This window comes from Castor canadensis, chromosome 1 (assembly GCF_047511655.1).
Source record: "Castor canadensis chromosome 1, mCasCan1.hap1v2, whole genome shotgun sequence".
Lineage (NCBI taxonomy): Eukaryota > Metazoa > Chordata > Mammalia > Rodentia > Castoridae > Castor > Castor canadensis.
The window spans coordinates 164,227,462-164,251,264 of record NC_133386.1 but is presented as its reverse complement, the minus strand read 5'-3'; the positions used below and the strand labels follow the sequence as shown (position 1 = coordinate 164,251,264).

Below are 23,803 nucleotides of genomic sequence, written 5' to 3'. Positions count from 1 at the left end.
AAGACAGAAGCAAAATGCTGGTTGAATGTACATATAGTAAATAATTGCGTACACTAAGGGCTGTTCTTTAAAATATCTTATACTATCTTCTCTCCACCCATTTTTAATTATTGAAAATCATTGGTTTTATAGTTTTTCTAAAGAAGAACCAAAGTCAGACATTTTTCAGTAGAATAGTGTATGATGAAACCTAGACTATGGTTTTCTGTTGGGTTCTCAATGAAATAAACATTTTTAATATGTGAATTTTAAATATCCTCTTAGTAGAATTAATGTACAGAGAATTCCTTTCCTGCTTACTGATTTTTTATATTTTAAATACCATACAAGGGATTTTTGAGTACTTATTTTACTTCAAGAAAAGAACACTTATTTCCATATCAATAATTATTCATTTTAAGTGATCTAACCTTGAGTGTAGATGTAGAAATTAAAGTTATGATATCCAAATGGAATTATCTGACATTTTTAAACAAAGAAATGAAAACAAGAGCAGGACAAATTCAAATTTTTTATCACCTTTAAAACCATAGAAATAAAGATAGCAAGTTAAGAACATCTTGTTCCCTAGCTTACACCCCAGTTAAATTCTTACCTGTGTAATTTATTTATTTTTAACATGTAATTCTGAGATATGCTCCATTAAATCAATGTTTTCTGACTCTCTATTTTGATTGACATTATTTAACAAAAATCTTGCATAAAATAATTTCTTAAAACCATTTAGAAAACACTTTTTTTTGCAAATAATAATACTTTATGTAATTTTGAATCAAGAACTATTTTAAAGTAGAATTTGTGAATATTTCACTGGACTCAATAATAAAATACATTTAAAGACAGTCTAAGAATCAGAGAGGGGCAATTGTTTTGCATGAAACATACACTAATCCACAAAAATAATACATTTAGATCATATTAAGATCATATTTCCTATTTCTCAAAACAAATTTCAAATATTTTGAAATAACAGATACATTCATTCACAATTCTGAATGCTATATAAATAATACTTAATTAGCTTCTTCTCTATATTATGTTTAAGAAAACAGAAAAGGAATATGCAGTTCCTAGATTGATACACTTTTAAACATACCACAATCCGAATTCTGGGTTCAGCTGCATTTGGAATCCTTCATTGCTGACAACAAAGTCTCAAATGACAATCTTCTTTAAAGCACGCTTCAGCATGACAACTGTAAGTTCTCCTTTCCACCGCCTGCTTTTTCCATTAGCTGGAGTCTTACACATTGAATGCTGCACAAAGCATTTTACTGGAGGGTTTTTAGACAACTCTCTAAATGCCTGAGTCTGAATAATAACTTTAAAGAAAGAAGAAATTCATCACTTCATAAGAATATCTGTATTGCTTTTTACTAATTTATTTTTAGGGGATGGTTCTGGGGTGGAATAGCGGGCTGCCTTCCTGTGTTACTGGTTAATAGTGTCTATTTCTGATTCACCTACAATGACAGTTAATCATATAATGCCAGTGGCATTTTGATGCTTTTTGCTGCCAAGTTTTATTAATCTAGTGCAAATGTTATTTGAATGATCTGGGTAGAGTAACACAAAAGGTGGAGGGAAGATATTTTCAGTTTGAATAATAGGGATCTGGAAAACACTAACTTTTTTATTGGTGAAACAAGTGCCATGTTTTGATAGCTGAGTGAAATTCACTAGAATTTCCACCTTTTTTATATGTATTTTTTTCTCAATTAGAGAAACATAGTGCTTTTGCTAGTTTGAGATAAAGATAGCTATACAGGGAAATTCCCTGTGTTGTTTCCATGTATATATGTATTACAACCCAAATTGGTTCATCTCTACCAGTCCTCTTTTGTAAGCATTTACAGGAAATTGCTTTGTTTTCATGTTCACTAGAGAAGGGTACTGAAAAATCCTGCACCTGTGAAGCCTGACATTGCATTATATTGGCTCTGGGCTGATGTGATTATAATCTGAGAGCAACAAGTTTAACTGTTAGTTAAAAATAAATAAATACAGACCACTTTGCCCCCACGAGGTTAACATTCACATGATGAGGTAACAGAGGATTACATTTATTTTTGTCAAGAAAGCCTCCACAGGGCAGTTTGTAATTGGGACTGACCAGACACTGAAGTTTAGAAGCAAACAGTTAATGGACATGACCTTGAACTAATCAGCATGCTTAAAAATTGATTTTCCAGCAGATGTATGAAGTAGAAAGTTTAATTTCACACACGAGTTTTAGATCTTTAAACAACACATAGTAGGCAACTATAATCCTTGTGTTTAAAAGGCCTCTGAAATTGAGTGATTAATAAAATCAATAGGTTCTCATGACTGGAACCATCACCTGGAATCCCAGTTTGTATTTTTCAAGAAATCAACTACCTCAACAAAATAATTAAGAATTATTTAAAAATCTACAGTCAGGCATGGTGGCTCACTTCTGTAACCTCAGCCACTTGGGAGACAGACGACAGGAGGATGTGGTTCGAAGCTAGACTGGACAAAAAGTTAGTAAGACCCATCTCAACACATAAACAGCGCATGATGGCAAGTACTTGTTATCATAGCTATGCAGAAGGTATAAACAGGAGGACTGCAGTCCAAGTCAACTTAGACAAAAATATGAAACCCTATTAGGAAAACAACTAAATTGAAAAGGGCTGGGTTTGTAACTCAAGTGACGGAGCACCCTTCTAACCCATCAAATTTCAGTTCTGCCTCACCCCCAAAATGGGAAAAAAATGGCTACAATCATCAGAAATTATTAAATAAACATAATAGTGCTTTATTTCATTGACAGTTTCTTCTCCATCGAGAACTGTGATAACTGCTCAAAATATTCATAAGTTGACTTATTTGCTGAATTAAGAAGTCTGCATACCAAAGTGAATACAGAGAGAGGACACAGAGAGATGAAGGGCCAAGGAACAAATAAGTATTTTGTAATTTATCACCATCTAAACACAGGAGCCTCAATTTTGTCATTTCTTCTTAAGCATAAAACATTAAGGAACTCACAATATTCATGGTCCCAAATGTACACGATCATTTCCTAGTAATGTGATTGTGTTTCCTCACTACTCTATACACTTCTCTGATAGCTTCTATAACCCCCTGATTGTATCTCCATCATCAGTGTCACAGAGTAGCTGACAGCATAGTGGACTGTGTTTGATTCCTTCCTATTATTGACAAGTTAAATGAAAACACAGCCATCTGAACCTCCATTTCCTCACCTATGCAATCAGAGTAACTTTTATAGTTGTTATGAATGAGAATGAAGCCATCATCAACAAAATTCCTGAAAAGTCCTTAATAAATGTTAGCTATTGATGATTTAATATCACCAGTATTATTTACTTTAAAGCTTCCAATGCAGTATTTCTTTCTGAGGCACACAGGACCTAGAGGGCTTGTTGATGAGAGATCTCCTTAATGAAGTTGATTTGACTTTTAATATGCTCAAGTTGTTTCTAATCTGATTTTTCTAGCTGCCTTCATGTCTGAGCAATTAGAGAACTGGTTTGACATCAGCCTATAACTGATTGAATGTAAGAGTCAAATAGAACATTTCTGTGCACCATTTAACTGACATGCCCACACATAAATTTGCTGAATTAACTTTCAAATCCATATATGTATGTAAAATTTCTGCAGACAAGTTGTTGGTGTTCTCATTTTAGAACTAAAATCCTCTAGGGAGGCTGAGAAGATATACCTCCCAAGATGAACTCTTACGCACTCGTGGAAAGACAATAAATTAGTGATTTGGGAAGCTTCTTGTTTACCTCATTACAAAAAAATTAGTGTCAGGAGAGAGAGTATATTTGGCATCTTGTTTTGTTTCTTTTTACTACTTATGAAATAGAACTTCCTACATAGGCACATGTTTTATTAAATCATTTTTCAGGGAATTAAAGGAACCTACCCTAGCAAATCCATTCCTTCCTTAATTTTACTGTTAAAATTAAAATGTCTCCATGCCTTGATCTACTGCAGACAAACTGTATATCAGCTTTATTGCATAACCCTTGGTAGATGTAGGAGCATTTATGGAGGTAGAGGATGGGCTAGTTTTGTTTTATTTTGTTTTTTAATTGGCATGAAGAGTTCCCATTCTATAGTAAATTTGTTTGAAAAAGTTTTAGTCATCTGATGATTGTATAATTCTAAGGAATATACCCATTTTCCTTTGTAACTACTTTTGCTGAGGTTTGACAATATTACATTTATAACAACCTTTGCCAAGTTTTAGATTTTTGTTGATACAAGAGTAAATTGCAAACAGTTCACACTAGTTCTGTGATGTTCTAGCCATATAATTATCAAAATGTAGAGCTTCCTACTTCGGAGCAAAGTTTCAAGGTTTTAGAAAGGGATGAGTCACTTAAGTGAGTGTATTTCTCATAGTTAACTATTGAACTGCAGGGAGAAAAGTCTGGGGCCTAGAATCAAGCAGCTATGCTACTGTCCCTTCTCTATTAATGTAAAGTCAGAGCCATGGATGAGAAATGGTTCTTCTTGTCTTGTTCTCTTTCTGGTTAAAGGAGAGCAGTACTACTGAGTTCTCTTAAGAATTGAATGAGATAATGCATAAGAAGTGATCAATGCATATTAGGAGAAAGAGGCTGAAATGCTTCTATTAAAGTTTACTGAACAAAAACAGAGAAGTTTGGAATTACTCTTGTCTTGCCAGTGGAGCAAGAAAGAAAAGCAGTTTTAGGAAACAGAACCATTATAGTTCAGGTCTTTACTAGCTGAGTGAAATCTTTAAACTGGCAATGATAATATACACATAGCTTAAAGCAAAATTTATGACATTTGAATTTTACTATACAGTGCTAAATACTATAAACATTTCTTATGTGTAATTCTAAATAACTTGTTCTATGAAAAAGAGTTAGAAAAAGGAAGGAAGGATAAAGGAGAATGATGGAGGGGGTAAATCTAAGATATATTGTAAGTACTTTTGTAAATGTCACAAATAATATGCTAATAAAAATAAAAGTTAAAAAATAATAAAAATGAAAATGGTGATTAAATAAAATAAAGCCACTAAGATTCAAAAAAGGAAAGATATTTTTATGTAATTGATAAATTGATATCATTCTGCACACACTGTTTTTTTTTATAAACACTTTTTTTTGTTTTTTTTTATGAGCTGCTGGGGATCAAACCCAAAGCCTTTATAACCACCTTCTTGATATATAATTATACAATGAGATAAATTTCCCATTATCTTTTAACTAGTTCAGAAGTTTACTGTTCAAAATAGCACTCTCTCTCACTCTCTCTCTCCTTTGGTAGTACTGGGAGTTTAACTCAGGGTCTTATGCTTTCTAGGCAGGAGCTCTACCATGCTGCCAGCCCTTTTTGCTTTGGTTATTATTGAGATAGGCTCTCACTTTATGCTTGGGCCAGCCTGGACTAAAAACCTCTTCTTTGTGCTTCTCTGCATAGTTTGGGATTACAGGCACCCATGCGTAGCTGTTGGTTGAGATGGGAACTTGTGAACTTTTTGCTCAGGATAGCCTCAAACTGTGACCATCCCTATCTCTGTCTCTCATGTAGCTAGAATTACAAGTGTGAGCCACCCATTTGATGCTTGAGTGCATTACTATTTTAATGACATATTCTAATCTTGAACATTAAATGACCCAATTACAATGTGAGAATCATTCTTAAACATAGTTATTAGGGATAATATTTAATTATACTCTCTGGATTTCCTAGAACACGGTCAAAGTAAAAAGTCACTTTAAGGCCCTTACTTCAAGATTAATTTAATGTCCTTATAGTCAAATCATCTTTCAGAAAGTCTGATTCAGTACACATCTTTCTTTTCTTTCTTTTTTTTTTTTTACTGGTACTTGGGATTGAATTCAGAGCCTCATACTCGCTAGGCAAGCATAAGTCATGAATTGAGTCTTTTTGCTTTTAACTATTTTCCTTTTCAGTAGAGTCTTGGCTCTTTCCCCAGGCCCAGGGGGTCAGCATTGAACTGTGGTGCTCCTACCTCTGTTTCTTGAGTATCTGGGATTATAGGCATGAACCACAGCAGCCAGCTTGATTTTGAAGTAGGGTATCACTAACTTCCTGCCTGGTCTGGCCTTGAACCTGGTCTGGCCTTCTATGTCTACCTCCTGAGTAGCTGGGTTTACAAGTGTGCACCATCCTGCTTGGCTTTTTCAGGCATTTGAAAATGCTTTATAAGTTCGTTCAAAAAAAGATTGATTACATTTGTGTTTCATATGTTAAAATTAAATAGCTTTTCACTTTTACTTTTGGACCTATAAATTATCCAATGGCACCTTTGTAGACTAAGAATATAGCACTCATTCAGCATGCAAATTCTATTATGTCAGAAATTGTTTATTTATGATTGTTTATCATAATTTGACATTGATATATATTCAGTGTCTAAATTGTCAGGACTTTTGTGTCATCAGTTTAGAAAGTCTACTATAAAGGTCATTTTTCTAGTCTATGATTACCACAATGCTTATATTTAGTTTTGTTGATTTGTTTTTATGTTTGATGTTAGCCCAAAGTCTGAGAAGTAATTTTTTTGTTTTACAATGTGTTCATTATGAATTTATTAGTATTTAGTTCTTCAGTTATTCATTTTGGCATAAGTTGTGAGGTAGGTATCTAAAAATATTTTAACCCTTTCCTAAAATTTGACAAGTTGTTGTGAGAACATTTGCACATGCTTTAAAAGCTCAATGATTTTTTTTTACTTATTTGAAATGCTACATTTATCACAAAATATACAATATACTAGACACAAACACAAACATTTGGGTTTAAGCAATCCACAGAAAATGTAGTTTAGACAATCTTATACTAAATTTTCTGAACAATCTATACCAGAAAGCATGTAGAATAAGTCACATAGAATAAGTTCTCACACTTTACTAAGAAAGGGTCTGGGGTCTAGGTATATAATTAAATACTGGAGAAAAGACCTCCAGTGGTTGAAGAAAGGATAATGCTCTCCTTATTATTAGAGGAAGATTTTTTTTTTGAAATTTTAGCAAGTATTAATTTTAGCATAGCAAAATAAAGCAGGGAGAAGTGGGAGAAAAAGGCAGAAACAGTTCCAGCTCCCCACAAGGAAATGGGAGTAAAAGACACTGAGAGGAAGATTTTTAAGTAGCTCTGGGTACCTCTTGAGATACTGGAAAGATATTTCTTGAAAAGGGGATCAGGAAGTAGAGAAAAGGTTAGATCAAAAAGAATTAACCTAGAAGGTAACACACAAGCACAGGAAATTAATGTGAATCAACTCCCTGCATAGCTATCCTTATCTCAACTAGCAAAAACCCTTGTTCCTTCCTATTATTGCTTATACTCTGTCTTCAACAAAATTAGAGATAAGGGCAAAATAGTTTCTGCCGGGTATTGAGGGGGTGGGGGAGAGAGGGAGGGGGTGGAGTGGGTGGTAAGTGAGGGGGTGGGGGCAGGGGGGAGAAATGACCCAAGCCTTGTATGCACATATGAATAATAAAACAATAAAAAAAAGATATTTCTTAGTATTAGGCAAGAAAATATAATTAAGACACTGGACAAAATGCTTAATAAACCAATATGATTTTCTGTGTGTCCTATGTTTGCTATGAAAATTAAATATTTAGGATCAATTTGTCACAATGATATTATGATGTATATATAAAAAAGTGTTATGTCAGGTCCTAAAGTTAGGAAGATTTTGATGTTTTCCTTAGAAACTATTTATTTCAGTAAATGCAAACAGAATTTATTCTCTTATCAGAGTCACTCCTCAGTATCTGAGGAGGGCTCTGAAGAATACCAAACTACACATGGTCAAGTCCTTTCTATAAAATAGTGTGGTGCTAGCATCATCCCACATGCTTTAAATCATCTCTAGATTCTTTATAATACCTAAGACAATATGAATGCTATTCAATTTGTTATGCTGTACTATGTAGGGACAAGTGACACGAAAAGAAAATTTTACAGGTACAATTCAGATGCAATTTTCTCTTTCTGAATATTTTCCACTCATAGTTATTTGAATTCAGGGTTATAGAACTGGCAGATATGGAGGGCTCACTTTATTTTAGCTTATGTATAATATTGCAAGTAAAAGCAGCTACAAAGGCCAAGTTTAGTCAATCATTTTATAGTTTAAGTCAGCACTATTTCATAATTTTAGAAACTTGCAATAGCTAGTTCAGAACACTAAACACTTTACATGATTTGAAGGACAAGAGCCATTTAGGAAAACAAAATCATTAGCAGTACCTATCTGAAAGGAGCATTGTAAAAGACATTAAAGACCTTCTCACCTTTCCACCCTGTGACTAGTATATCTAGTCTTCAAAAAATCATTCCTATTACCTGTTTAGTAAATTATGAACACCATCTGCTAATGTCACATGCCACAGCCAAATTGAATGGACTTGTGATTTAATTTTAATGAGCTACTGGAATATTCATGTCAAGATTTTCCTGGTTTATAAATCTCTTTCTTGTCTGATTGGATATAAAACATCTTTTCAAAGGAGAAGACATTGTAATAGATTCATATTCCCAAACTCATAATTGGCAACATCTATAGTTAATTTTGGCATCCTAAGTAATAGGGCAGGAGTCAATTCTTCATTAACATGTATGACAGAAGTCATGGACTCTGCTTCATAGGTTTGTTCCTTCCAACTAACTAGACCCTGTCAAGAGGCCTAAACTTGTATTTCAGACATGAGTACTTGAAGGAAAGAGGAATTCTAGTTCTGAGGATCATACAGTTGTGTATAGGACCTTATATTCAAGTTCCATTTAGAGTGCTGTCTATATTAATGGGACAGATAAAGACAATATTTACCCAAACTAAGTAGAACTTGACATGCAGTCAGCCCAGGTGCCCCAGACTATGAATCTACAACAATGTTCCTTTTCTTTCATTACAAAATTCCCTCCTGAAATTTCTTGGTCTCACAGGTTTGGAGGAGCCTGTTTTTAAGATCTGGGAAAGAAAACAAACTTGTCTTTAAAAAATGGTTCTTCCCCAATTTAAACAGGTGTTTGTGGCTGAGAGTAACATACATTTATATGCTTCAATTAATGGTAATCTGTTAGAATTTTGTCCTAATTTAATGTTTTCACAAAGAAACACTTTTATAAATAGAGTTTTAAAAAGATTAATCAATTCAGAAAATTTTAAATTTGTTGCTGAAATAACATATGATTTAAGTTATACTATTTAAAACATGCTTTGGTACTGGTAGAGTGGCTCAAGTAGAAGAGCACCTGCTTAGCAAGCATGAGGCCCTGAGTTCAGACTCCATACTGATAAAATATGCTTAGGCTCTGAAGAGTTGAATGAGTGATACGAGTATCTGATAACTAATTGGAGACAATTTTTTCAAATCTTCCTAGTTACTGTTTATATTAATAATCACTGTATCAGCCAAGATTTTGTCCTTTACCCTTTGTGGTTGTTTCTATTATCTCTTGCTGAGAAACAATGTATCCAAAGCAATCCTTTAGTTCAAGATCAAGAGTATAGTCTAGGCCCAGCTGGGTAGTTCTGGTCCCAGCTAGCATTTCTCACAGATGTAATGTTTCTGGCCTTTACTGTAGAATTCCTTCATAGCTGTGTCTCAAATGTGGCAACTGTGCTCACTATACTCTGGTACACGTGTTCTCTCACCCTCTTCATGGCTAGCTCCACGTGTTGGCCTGGTAGACATAAGATTACAAAGAAAAAAAAGAATGGGCGTGCAAGATCTTTTGAGTATAAAGCCCTTTGCTGGCATCATATCAGTTCTGTAGCAGTTTACTGGTCAAATTAGGCCAATTCAATAATCTCTAGCTCTTACTGAGAGGAGATTTGAAGTCTTACAAAAACAGTGGACACAGGCAGGAAAGAACTATGGCCAATTTTCCATCTTCCACAGTGTCTCTGGGACCCTTAAATATGACTTCTGCTTGATGCTTGAGACTAGTTGAATGCAGACTTGTGCTTTATTTAGTGATATCTCAAATTCCCAGAGCATTCTCTCTTTCTCTGTTGATGTGCATGCCTATGTCCTGAACTGCCTCTGATACTTAGATCAGAGAAGCTGTCAAGTTTTTGCCATTTTCTTTATCGAGTGCCAAGCTTTGCATATAGTAGCTTTCCAATAAACCCTACTGCTTTATTAATACCAGTTATTGCAAATATTCTTAATCTCTAAAAGAGGGATTTCAGTATAAATAGCACGTGTTAAAAGTTCATTATTTATTTTTTTCTTGGTCATCACTTGTGTATTTTATTTATTTATTTATTTCATTTATTCATATGTGCATACAATGTTTGGGTTATTTCTCCCCCCTCTGCCCCTCCCTTTTCTTCTCCCCACCTACCCCCTTGCTTCCAGGCAGAAACTGTTCTACCCTTATCTCTAATTTTGTTGAAGAGAGAGTATAAACAATAAGAAGGACCAAGGTTTTTGCTAGTTGAGATAAGGATAGCTATACAGGGAGATTCCTCACATTGCTTTCATGTACATATTTGTTAAATTCTAAGTAGATTCTTCTCGAACTGACCTTTTCTCTTGTTCCTGGTCCCCTTCTCCTATTGGCCTCTGTTGCTTTAAAGTTTCTGCATTAGTTCCTCTGCATTGAGGACATCAAATACTATCATGTTTTTTGGGTTTCTTACCTATCCTAATACCTCCCTTGTGTGCTCTAGCCTTATCAAAGACACAAGTACAATCCTTGTTCTGAAGATTAATCCTAAACCAAACTAGCTACTTATAAATGTAATTAGTTTATTAAATTATCATGAGCAGTGGATTCATGATGAAAATAAAAATTCACTATTCTTATACAAAATTACTATGGAAATGTTTTCTGATGGTTACAAATGAAATTTTCAAACACATTTAAAGTTTATGTATACAATATCTGGAAAACTAGTCAAATGTGTCTATGGATTTCTTTTTTTTTTTTTTTGTGGGACTGAAGATTGTTTTGGGGGCTTGATGTTTGGAAAGTAGGCATTCTACTGCTTGAGAAACATCTCCAGGCCATTTTGCTGTACTTATTTTGGAGATGAGGTCTCTCAAAGTATTTGCCTGAGCTGACCTCAAATGGTGATCTTCCTGATCTCTTCAGGTACCTAGGATTACAGGTATGAGTCATTGGTGCCTGGCAATGTATCTTTGGATTTCTTTGTTTTTGCATTTGGCAAGCTCAATAGAGCTGCTTCCTAAATTCAACATAAGAATCCACTTTGGAAAATTTAGAACTATTTATTTTAATCCTAGTTCAGAACTCATAGCAAACTTTGTAAGAAAGATCTGTTTTTTTCTGTAATCTAGTAATTAGACATTAATTTCCCCTTTTCAAGTTTCTTCTCCCTGTTAGTTGCTTTCTATATGAAAATGGTCTCTTTGCAACTAACTAACTACGAAAAAGTAAATTATTGGTTACATTGCATAATATGCACAGGACACATTACAGCCAGTACAAATATCAGTCTCACAACTGAGTGATACATTAAGGCACAGATCTTTAGTAATACCATTAAAAATCTTTACACATATACATAAGTATATGTGCGTGTGTAGGTATATTCATTTGAACCATATGATAGCTGCTATTTTTAGTCACCAGTGAATGAAGATTGTGAATTTCATACATTCCAACTTCAAACCTGTATGCCTTGACATATACAAACATATACACATATAGTTTCATGGTAAGTTGTATTAAGAGAAGTGTTCCACATAGTAATGCAAACAATGGAAATTAAGGTCATTGCTTTTTTGATATTCACTAAGTACTCAAGGAGCATTTTCCAAGCAGATTATTTTTGGTTTTGTAGATAAGCTTCTTAAGTTACCAGATACATGGTTTTCAAACATGTTTTGTTTTTTGCATTGGACCTCCTTTTTCAAATGGAATTTGTTTTGCAGTCTAATGTATGAGATGGATAAAAGTGGACATATTTTGATAGAAACTGGAAGTGTGACTCTTTCAGGTGACTCAACATTTTTTTTTCCTACAGTTTTAATAGAAATGTAGCAGTCGAAGAGCAGGTAATCAATCATATTCAGTAGGACATTTGACTGGGATTTTCTTGGATTGAACTACTTTGCTCTGTCTGTTACATTCTCTATTTTACTATGAATATCAGAAAGTTCACTCAGGGTTTACTAATTATTTTAACTTCAGAATTCTAAAATTCAAATACAAATGAAATGTCAAATTGCTACTGTGAGTAGAAATGAATGAATCATTGAAGGCAATGTGGTAAATTGTAGAGAAACAAATAAAAAAGACTTTAATCTTAGTTAATTTCCTAATCATTTAAAGCATATTGTTTTAGCCTTCCAATTGGTGCTATAAGCACATTAAAGCAACAAGATCTCAATTTTTCTTATGACTCTGTCTCTCAGTTCAGCTGAAATAATTTTACAGATTGATGAGGCTTTCTAAACCTCCTTTGCTGATCAGACAGAGGCTGCACATGAAGTGAACACAGAGGAACAAAACCCTGATTTATAAAGACAATCACAGAACAGTGACCTTTAACAACACCCACACAACTATTCTAGGAATGGGACAAAGGGGGATAAAAGAGAATGATGGAAGGAGTGAATTAAAGTATGATATATTTGATATATTGCACAACATTTGTAAATGCCACAATGTAGCCCCACCTAGCACAACAATAAAAAAAAATCAAAAGAAATTTGTTATAAACCATTATCCTTGAATCTGTTCATTAACAATTGGACTCATTCATGATACTACAGCAATATTTAAATTCCCCTACATTTCTTCACAAGTGCTTTGGTGGTGACTAATAGAAAACTAATCTGAGCCAAACAGAATTAAACATCACACAGAAAATTACACTTGAGGACGTGATTATGTGCAGTGAACACTGACATATAGTTGCTCTTTGACCTAAGTAAGTATCCCAATTTGTTTTTGACAAAAGCTAGTAGTTTTTAATCAACTGGAAAAAAATGATGGAGAAAAATGAGCTTGGACTCAGCTAAAATTTGTCTTATAGAGCATCAAGAGGGAAATATGAGTCTGTTGCAATTGACAAAACGAAACATCATCAATTTGGTATTTGGTGTTGGACAGGCACACTCAGATGCTTTGAGGAGTCCATGAAAACTTTTGTTTGAGAGATGGTGGAGTTGTGGGAGTAAACAGTTTTAAATGCTGAACTCTAGTTTTTCATTTGTTGGTGAACTATGATTTTGTTGATGCTTTTCAACCCCCAAGTTGTTATAAAAAGTTTGGAATATGATAAACTTTTACTATGACCTATACATTTTCATATGGTTGATCCATTTTATGTTCAATGGGAAATAAGCCAGACTCATAAATACAAATGTTGCATGTTTTCACTCATATGCATAATCTATTTCTAAAACATAGAGAGAATGAATATAAAATGGGGACTATTTTGGGTAGGAGAAACAGCAAGAAGTCTTAGGGCAAAAAGAGAGGGTGTCTGGGGGCCGAATATGATCAAAATACTTCTAATACTTATATGAAAACATGAAAGTGAAGCCCCTTTTCACAATTAATACACGCTAGTACAAAAGTAACAAAAAAGAATTTTGTCAGCCAGACAGCATAATTCGGTATTACAGATAAGGAAAATAAGGTTCACTGAGTGTCACTACTCTGGTCATGTTATTACAACTAGTAATTAATGGAACTGCAATTCAAATCTTGGTTCATTTTATACTAAAAATCCATGCTCATAAGTTTAGTAATAAACCTTGCTGATTTTCAAAAAAACATGAGAAATGAGGGAATAATGCACTAAAGATAATTATTACTGAACAATTTTGTATTTCACATTAAATATTTTAAAAAATTCAGTTTGACAGGTATGATGTTATAGTTTGATAGGAGCAAAGAATCCTGGAGTTCTATTGCACATTAGAGTGATTACAGTTGACAATAAAGTACCACATATTTCAAAATAACTATAAGAGAGGATTTTGAATGTTCTATGCAAAAAAGAAATGAAAAATGTTTAAAATAATATGTTTTAATTACTCTGATTTGATCAGTACAGTGTATATATTATTGAAACAACACATTGTTCCCATAAATATCCACAATTTTATGTGTCAATCAAAAAATAAAGAATAAATATTTAAACCTACAGGTAAGCTTCGTGTTAAAAAATAAAATAAAAATTATTTCAAAATATAAAGAAATATATCCATAGATAACATTTCATGTTTGAATCCTTAAATATACATATTAGTCTGTTGTATGTTCTTTTGTTGCTGTTGTTAGGACAGTGGTTTGAACTCAGGGCTTTCCACTTGCAAAGCAGTTGCTCTACTGCTTGAGTCACAACTTACAGAGTCTCTCCAACTATTTGTTAGGGGTTGGGGAGTTCAAATTGTTTTCCCGGGCTGAACTTGAACTGTGAATCTTCCTATCTCAGGCTCCCAAGTAACTAGGATTACAGGTGTGAGCCACCAGCACCCAGCAACCTGTATGTTCTTTATATTACCCAGAACAAACCAATGATATACAATATTTACAGGTTTTCAAAGTTACATGCTAAAAATGACGTGTTAATAATTTAGTTAGTATTACCTTAGATAATTTTGTCTTGGATTCAGCTTTATCTTTGATAACGAAGTCATTAATGAGACGAGATCGGTCATAATTAGCGTGCTCTGATTCATCCATGTAAACTTTATCTTTCCCTAGGGCTACAAAAAAGAAAGTAAATGTTGCATCCAATTTTATCTTTCCTTTGCTTTTTTCTTTGAATGTACTAATCTCTATTTTCTTGTGTTTACCTAAGCATAATTTTCAAATGATCCATCCATCCAAAGAATAAGCACAAAAATAGTAATCACACAGAAGCTTGTCTGCTATTGTAGTAAGCTGACAGTGACTTTTATAAGAACCAAATGCATCTGTGCTATTGAATGTACTTAAGCGTTCTTGAAAATAAAATTAGAAACAAAACTACATTGACACATCATCTCGTTTGATCATGTACATAGATATGTTTGTAAAAATGTAACAGATTCTTAAGCATTTATTTAATTTCTTTAAAGCTACATTAATTTTGAATTTGTTTTCTTAAAAGTTGAGAAGAGCTGGGCACTAGTGGCTCATGCCTGTAATCCTAACTACTCAGGAGGCAGAGATCAGGAGAATTGCAGTTCAAAGCCAGCCTGGGCAAATAGTTCCCGAGACCCTAACTCAAAACCCCTTCACAAAAAAGGGATACTGGAGTGACTCAAGGTGAAAGCCTTGAGTTCAAGTCCCAGGACCATAAAAAATAGTTAAGAAATTTCATAAACATGAATTTGGGTGAAAGGTAGAGAAAACCATAAAAGACATGTTGACAATCATTATAAGAAAGATAAAAATTAGGAGGTGGAAGATACAACTGCAAAAAAAGAGATGAGAGAAAACATTGAAAACATTGTTACTATTGCAATCATAAAGGGTATCAATTATATATAAAGATGTCTATGAAAATTCAGAAATCTATAGCCGATTTGTAATACTATGAAATAAAATAATCTTTATGGCAGCTGTAAGTATAACCAAGAACTATTGATATACTTTACAAAATTCATATTTCACATTATGCAAATATTTCTTCAAATTCCAAAACAGACACATTACTATATATTTAGCCTTTTCAGTAAAACAAGATGTCTTGAGGAGACATACCTATCAACATGAATTTTTGAAAGAATGTAAAGAGTGTCTTCAAAAGTTCAACTGTTAACTTATTGTAGGAAAGAAAAACAATTTTGTTTATAATATATACATTAATTTCTTAATAGGATATGTTATGCCATGTAAAGTCTTTGCGTGCAGTTAACAAGCAGTTACATTACCATGCTCTAAGTATTTAGTAGCTATATCTAGACCTATTAATAATATCTAACACTCACTAATAGTTAACATTTTCTCAGTACAGCTATGAGCCAGAAACTTTGTATGCATTATTCCCTTTCATCCTGATTGCAATTAAATGAAGTGTTTATGATTTTACCTCTAAGGCACATAGATATCAAATACCATAAAAAGTCACTAAACTAGTAAGAAGGGTATCTAAAATTGAAACATGTTTGGATAGAACGCTAAAGTTGATATTTGTAAATATAGTATAACTTTCCTGCTAGGTTTAATAAAACTATATTTCATCCATTCAACAATTGTTTATAAATACTTATGATTATCAATTCTTTTAGGAGATGAAGATGTACAACCTCACCATTATATACCATTCAAGTAAGAGAACAAATTTTTTAAAAATTAAGTAAAATATTTATTATGCTTATGGTCAATGCATGGAGAAAAAATGAGGTGTGGAGGAAGGATGTGGTGTTATAGGCAGTGGGGGGGATGCTATTTTAATAAAGAGAATAGTAGAGACATTTGGGAATAGATCTGAAGAGGTGAGGCAGTGAGTCATACAAGTAAACTGAAGAAGGATGTTTGAAAAAGAGGAAATAAAAAAATACATAATCTGAAGTTCTTTGAACTGTTACATAAATAAGACTGAAACTGAATGCTTTAACTTAATTTATCGGACAAGCTTCCCAAAACCCTAACATTGTCAACTAGCCAGGTATGAAGTGGTTAATGTTTCTATTTTTTCCCCCTTCCTCCCTCTCTCCCTTCTCCCCTCCTTTTTCTTCCTTTTGATATTAGACAGCAAGCAAGAAATCTTTGTGTGATTGAACAGCAATGGGTAAATACTATTGGGAGTGTACACTGGCTGTGGGTCACAAGATGCCATGTGTCATCCAATGTCTTCCACTTCCTAGCCTTATGGTTTTCTTTCCTTTTCTTCATTTATAAGAGAGGCTTTTAATGAAGCCCACAAAGGGTCCTGTAGTCTCTAAATACTAATTACTATTTTAATGTTTATCAAGATAAATGATAATTTCTATTAATGAATGCCTTTCATTTCCCATGAACAAGAAAAAATTAGACCTACAGATAAACTTCATGTATTTAAACCATCTATCCCACTCCCAAAGTAATTTTTAGATAAATTATTTGTTGATTTGTTTAGTTGGTTTATGTAGCTTTATCCTTATTTTTCATACCTTCACATTATTAGCATTTTGGAGAAGGAAGGGTTACTCAAGTATGAAATACCTTCCTAACATCACATATCCCTGAAGACTTTTAAGTTCTGCTTTCCCTCCACCCACTGTCCCAACTAGCACTCATCATTTTCTCTTCTTAATTCTATCACATCAGTTTTCCTTTTGTTCTTCTCTTTTTGCCTTGTTTCTTTTCTATTCCTTCTTTCTTTTTAATTCTTTATTCTTATATTTCTTTTGTATTCTTTACTTTTTTTTCTGAAATCAATTATTTCTAGTGTCTAAAGTATGTGTTTAATTTACTACAGAATCTAGCACATCTTGGTCTGTAGAACACATATTCACAAGAAAGAAAAGGAAAGAGAGAAGAAGAAGAGAGGGAAGAAGGAAGGAGGGAGTGAAGGAAGGAAGGGGAAATAAGGAAAAATACATTTATTACTTTGGAAAATCTTTATCATAAATAATACAATTTATATTTTCCTAGAAGTTGAGAGAATGGTAGTTACCAGAGGTGAAGGAAATTGAGACAAAGTAGGGGATGGGGAAAGGCTGATGAATGGATACTAAGTTCCAATTACATAGGATAAGAAATTCTGGTGTGCTATTGCATAGTAGGATAACTGCAGATAAAACCAACATAGTGTACATTTCAATTAGCTAGAATGATTTTGAAAGTTTTTGCCATAGAATGATAAATGTTTGGAGAAATAGATATATTTAACCTGATTTAACCATTGTACTTATTGAAACATTATATCGTGCCACATTAAAATATACAGTTTTTTATGTTCCAGTTAAAAATAAATGTTAAAAATGCAATATGGACTTTGTTCTACATAAAGGTTTGCCAATAGCAGTCAAATGAAAAGGAGTATCACATTCAGAGGAAATTAACAAAGCACTGATTCCCAACAGGTGAGAAATCTCACAGTGATGGATAACATTGAGAAAGCAAAGCAGTGGATTGATTTTACAATAGTCTCCAAAGGATTGTGCGTGTCTGTGTGCATGTATGTTTGTGAATATGCTCAATCTAATATTCATTTATCAGCCCTATCATTAATCCTAAAAATATTTTTGAGCACCAACTATATGTAAACTATTCTTCACTCTGGTGTTACAAATGTCAAAAAGATTGACAAGCCTTCTGCCCTTTGGAAATACAGTGGGTGGGGTGTTTAAAGATAAGCATTATGAAGAAAAATAAATCAGTATGGGACAGAAAGTGATGCTGGTGTGAATTTTGCTTATTTTAAAATAGGGCTCTGGGATAAGAACAAGCTTATCATGAACAAGAAATACAAGAGGGTTAAGTTGGCTGTAGCAAGGTGAGTAAAAGAAAGCATTGGACAGGCCTAGAGAGAAGAGACCTAGATTCTGTAAGGCTTCTGAAGGCTGCAGTAAGTTTGTACTTTAAATGTAATGGGAAACCCTGGAGGGACTGAAGCAGAGAAGTGTTGAGATTTAATTGTCTTTTCATTAAAGCTTCCTGTAACTGCTGTGTAGAAACAGACCATAAAGAGGCAAGACTTTGAGCACAGAGGCCAGTTAGGAAGTCACTGCACCAGTATAGCAAGAGAAGGTAGCCAACTATATCACTTAAAGCAGTGAATGCTGTGAGCAGTGGTCAGATTCTGATTGTATTTAGAAATTTAAAGTAAGGGGACTTATCGAATGTGTCCAATTAACAACTGAAAAGATTTAGAGTGACTGTGAGGCCATCATAACTGAAAGATATTATATTTTTCATATAATTCTCTTATTTCCATAATCCTTAAGTAAGTTGGGAGCATTAGTAGAAAGTTTATCATCTTAATATGAAACACCATTAGGACAAAATTATGGAAACTGGTGGAACTGGTTATATAATGAAAACAAAATTATCATCTACTAATCTGGAAATAATTGTTTCAAGAAGAAAAATAACTACTCCATAAAAAAAAATAGTGAGGTTATATAAAGCAAACAAATGCCTTTACCTTCTACCATGAATCACTTCCCAGGGAGTCACTCATAACACTCAAAATGTTGATTTCACAACAAGATTAGGTAAATATGTTTTGGTTGGTTGAACTCAAATTATACAGTGAAACATGCATATTTCATTTCTTTTAAAATTATTTCTTTTTACTAACATATATTAACTATACATGGGGTTTCATTATGATATTTTGTAATGCATATAATATGATCAATTCAACCCCTCTACTACTCTCTTATCCCCTCTCCCCATTTAAAAATAATTTTGCTCCCATTATTCTATTTTCATATATGAACATGAAGTACTTTGGCCAAGTTTACTGTTCCTTCTCCCCTTGTGGTGTAGACATGAGCAAAATAAGCATATGAGCGTGGATTTCTGTGTCCTTGTCATTTTCCAGCAGATAATTTTCCAGAAGAAAAGTGTAGGCAATGGTATTGGAACTTCCAATATTAATGAATGACATAGCTACATCAAGATCTCAAAATCACTGTCAGGTGGATCAGCAATTTGTAGAATTATTTTCTGTGAGAGTGTGTATGAGTGTGTGTGTGTGTGTGTGTGTGTGTGTGTGTATACATGTTGAGAGTACACACTGAAATAGCACCCTGGCTCTGTGACATCACTATGAAAAGTAGAATTAAAAGCTGTAAGAAGATGCCAAAAAACAAGTGAAAGAAAAAAAAAACAAATATTTAAAGTCTCCCAGCTTAATTAGTTTTTTTAGCCAATCATTCCCCCCAAATACATTTTGCTATGCAACTTTAACATTCTGTTTTGCTACAGCCTGATACTTAAAATCTTGGAAAATGAGTGTCACATGGACATGACTAACCACTTTTTATTTTATAGGCCTGTTTGCCTAATATGATGAAGGGAGAGAGCCAGGAGTTAAGACTTTCTTGTTTGGAGTCTCAATTTCCCCATTGGGTAGCTTTGGTCATTTGACAAATTATTCTCTCTTGGAGAATCAGTTTCCTCATGTAAAAAAGGGTTGACAACATTACCTAACCTAAAGAGCTACTATAAGAATTAAGAGAGATGAGGCAGGAAAATTTTCGTGTAATAAGAATTCACTAAATTGCTGCTTTCCCTCTATGTCACAAGCATCATATTTTGATGGTAAACAAACTATGAAGAAATATTTGTTTGACAAAGAAATCTCAGGATCCAGTAGAATTTGGTGTGAAAGATAAGTTTAGTGAGGGAGTACTAAAAAGTTTGTTAACAAGTATTTGTTGACCATTTTGATGTTCTAGGAGCTGTGATGGAGCTATGTTTCTTCGTTCAATTAAAAAATCCTTCAAAACATGGATTCTTATTTTAAAAATGAGATCACTGAGGATCAGAGAGGTAAAATAACATTCCACAGGCCCACAGCTAACGGACACAAGAATGATCTGACCAATAGCTGGTTGGAAAGATAGAATTCATTCATAATATACACACATTCTCTTAGGCAACCTTAGTGGAAACATATGCTCTGAAACAACAGAACCATGGTCCTTCCTTCATAGCTCTCATTTTGGATAATGAGAAATACCAGTCCTTAAGTAAATGATGACCACATGCAAGTAACTCTGCTGCATCATTAATACTCTCATGAAGCAGCACAAAGTAATACACTATAAAAAAGAAAAGCTATTGGAAAAGAAAAGCCATTAATGAGATGTATTTGTCAGGTATCAAAGCCTGTTGGTGTTTGGAAATCCTAATACAATACCCGACCTGGTACTTTGTACTCTAAAAACAAAATTAGGACATATGATCAATTTCCATTTAGAAGAGAAGCTGTAGTTCTAAAGTACTCATGCCTTATTTAATTATATTGTTGTTATATGTGACATCATTTTGCTTGACCTTTTGTCAAAGTTAATGAGGAAACCTATATTATAGACGTGCAGGTGACTTTAAACAAGTATTTCCCTACCAAGTGCTCATTCGGATGGATTCTGGGGATACTTAGGGTTACATCCATAGGTGTTTTAACCTTTTCAGAATCTGTGACATTCTTCTAACACAAATGAATAGTATATCGATACTAGGGGATGCTAAAATATCTAGTCTGAGGTACAATACCCAGAGAGATGTAAATACCAGGTGAGAGATGTAAATATCATGTGCTCAAATGATGGAGACACACCAAAATGATGAGGAAAGAAATGTGGAATCAGGGCCTCTGATTATAGTGTTTAGAAAAATTGCTCTTAAATTTGGAAAGACACATTTTCAAAAATAAGATTCATTGACTTGAAATGAAAGGTTTGTATATGTATCCTGATTGTTATACTGTTAATTGGTGCTAATTTAAGAGAGTGGTTAGTGAAAAGCCATAGAAACTACCAACTGTATGGATATTTTGGAAAAAGAAAACTTTAGATTTTCTCTTTTTAAAAAAAATTCCAAATAAGTGATAAATAGCAATACTGTTACAATTAGTTACTTATAGGAAAGACCTTTGTATTCTAATGGAGTGTCTTGTCTTTGTTCTCACTGAATTTTATATTATTTATGAAATGAACCTGCTAGTGTCTTTAATTAAGATACTTACTTAATAAGCCAGCACTGTTTCTATCCACACACATAAAAATATTAATAAGAAACATTACTAATTCAAAAATTTTCATAATCATTACAAATAACATAGATTATGAGTTTAGAAATGATGAAAAATGCCTTAACAATGTCCTTAGATACAATTATTAAGCTAGAAATTTTTACTTCTGGTCACACTTCATGCTCACCTTGGAGACAATAAAAGTATGGATACTCATTCACTCCTCAGACAAATTTAACCTGATAGTCTAGAGCTGGGAACAGGGACTTGATCTCCTAGGAGACAAGACAGTGCAACTAGGGTCATGATCCCTAATGTGGGCAGGGCAGCTAGGCTATCAATGCTTTCACTTCTGAACACTTAGGGCCTAATTTCTGCTGGTTGTAAATGAATTTACTATGACCTTGCAAAAAAGTGTTTGAATAAATTTATATTTCTTTTTCATTTATTAGGTTTATTTTAGTTCCATATAATTTGTAAAGTAAAAAATTCCAGTTCAAAGGCATCACTCAGGAGTAAGAGCAAACTGAAGATTTGAATGTATGTTTGTGAGGCAATGATAACTTCAGAGGGCAAAAAAAGAGTTTCTGTAAACTTGTCATTGTTACAGGAAAATGTAATAAATTCATGTTAAATGGAAGATCAGGATAAAATATTTCAGCATTAATATCATTGCAAATATTGGGTGCCAAAACTTGATAACTCTACAACTAGTTCAACAGTATACTTATTCATATAGGTTGTCTTTTTCTTTCTTTGGCAGTACTGGGGTTTGAACTCAGGGCTTCCCACTTGTGAGGCAGACAGTCTATCACTTGAGCCATGCCCCCAGCCCTATTTATTTTTATAGAATTGAAAGAAATTGCCAAGAAGCTAAGAGCAAAATTTCAGTCCTTTTTATTATGGGATTGCTATTCATTACAAATCTTCTTACATTATTTGGATTTCAAACTGTATAATAAGTGCATTAATAGTTTTTATGTTCAGAATATTATACTCATCCTCAAATGTTAAGGAATGAACACAAAATTTTTTTTCTAAAAATGTTCTAGATTTGTGGAATGTAGTGTACATTTGGAGAGAGGTGGAGGAAGACAGAAATATTACAAATCAACTCACCCAAGCAAAAATCGCTGAGGTCAGCAAAGGAACATTTTAGCACAGAGTCTTTTTGATTCTCCTCGGGGTCAACTGAAAAAAAATAAAACATTTTGTAGTTTTCAAAAATAATAGCATACCAACAGAAAAATGATCATGGTGTTTGATGTTCAAATAATGATCAGTTATGAAGAGTTTTTAAGTTAATGAGTTGAAATTATTTAAAAGCTCACTTTCAATCAGCAAAAGAAACATCTGTGTCATAGCTTAATAATTTCCTTTCTTGAACAATTAGCATTTTCTTTGTTTAACATGGATATTTTCTTACAATTTATAACGCAAAGTGATTTTGCTATATAACCTAAAAGTGAATTTTGGTGTTTTCAGGTAACCCGGGAAAAGAAGCAACATGTAGGAATCATGAGGGAAGAATATATTCTCACAGAAAAAAAAAAAAACAGAGAAGAATGGGGAAATAAAAACACACCCCATGTACTGAATGACAGGAAGCATGGATGTCTTGTGATTCTTAAAATGGACCGTCTTAATGAGACACTGATGTGTCTCAACTGGACATATGTGTGTATAAGACTGCCTAGTTTAGCCTCAAAGTTACTTTAATATGGAATATAGTTGTTATGTCCCTGAATTTTTGCCCTTTTCTGCCAACATTTGGTTGACAGCAGTAGTTCATGTTTACATTTACTGTAATGAATAATGCAAATGAGTAAATGAACTAAACAGATATTTAATTCAAACTGACTATGAAATAGGAAACCAAAATTTCCATGGTAATTGTAATTTAAAATCTTTGGTGTTTCTTTTTCTGCTGTTTTGTTTTTCATTGGTGTATACTAATTGTACAAAACAAGGGCTTTCATTTTGACGTTTTCATAAGTGCATAAAATGTTATTTGTTCATACTAAAATACTATTTCCCTTTCTCTTCTTCCATTACCCTGATCCTCTTCCTCTTCCTTAATAGTCTCCCTTCTATTTTCATGTTTGTTTTCTAGAGTACACATATGAGATAACACATACAATGCTTGTCTGACTAGCTAACTAATGATATTCAGTTGTA

At 33.4% G+C, this 23,803-nt stretch overlaps 1 protein-coding gene across 2 annotated transcripts in view; it reads right to left on the bottom strand.

The window, feature by feature from the left end:
• Window positions 1-23,803, bottom strand: part of Ano3 (anoctamin 3) — a 286,849-nt gene that overhangs the window by 163,454 nt on the left and 99,592 nt on the right. Inside the window, exons 3-4 of one of the 2 annotated variants that reach the window (XM_074043012.1) lie at window positions 22,745-22,816; window positions 14,596-14,714 (exon numbers count right to left, since the gene is read on the bottom strand). In XM_074043012.1, coding sequence (XP_073899113.1) covers window positions 14,596-14,714; window positions 22,745-22,816 — 191 coding nt within the window. Of the gene's footprint in view, window positions 1-1,096; window positions 1,247-14,595; window positions 14,715-22,744; window positions 22,817-23,803 lie in introns of those variants that run through there. The other variant, XM_074043020.1, reaches the window with a different exon arrangement.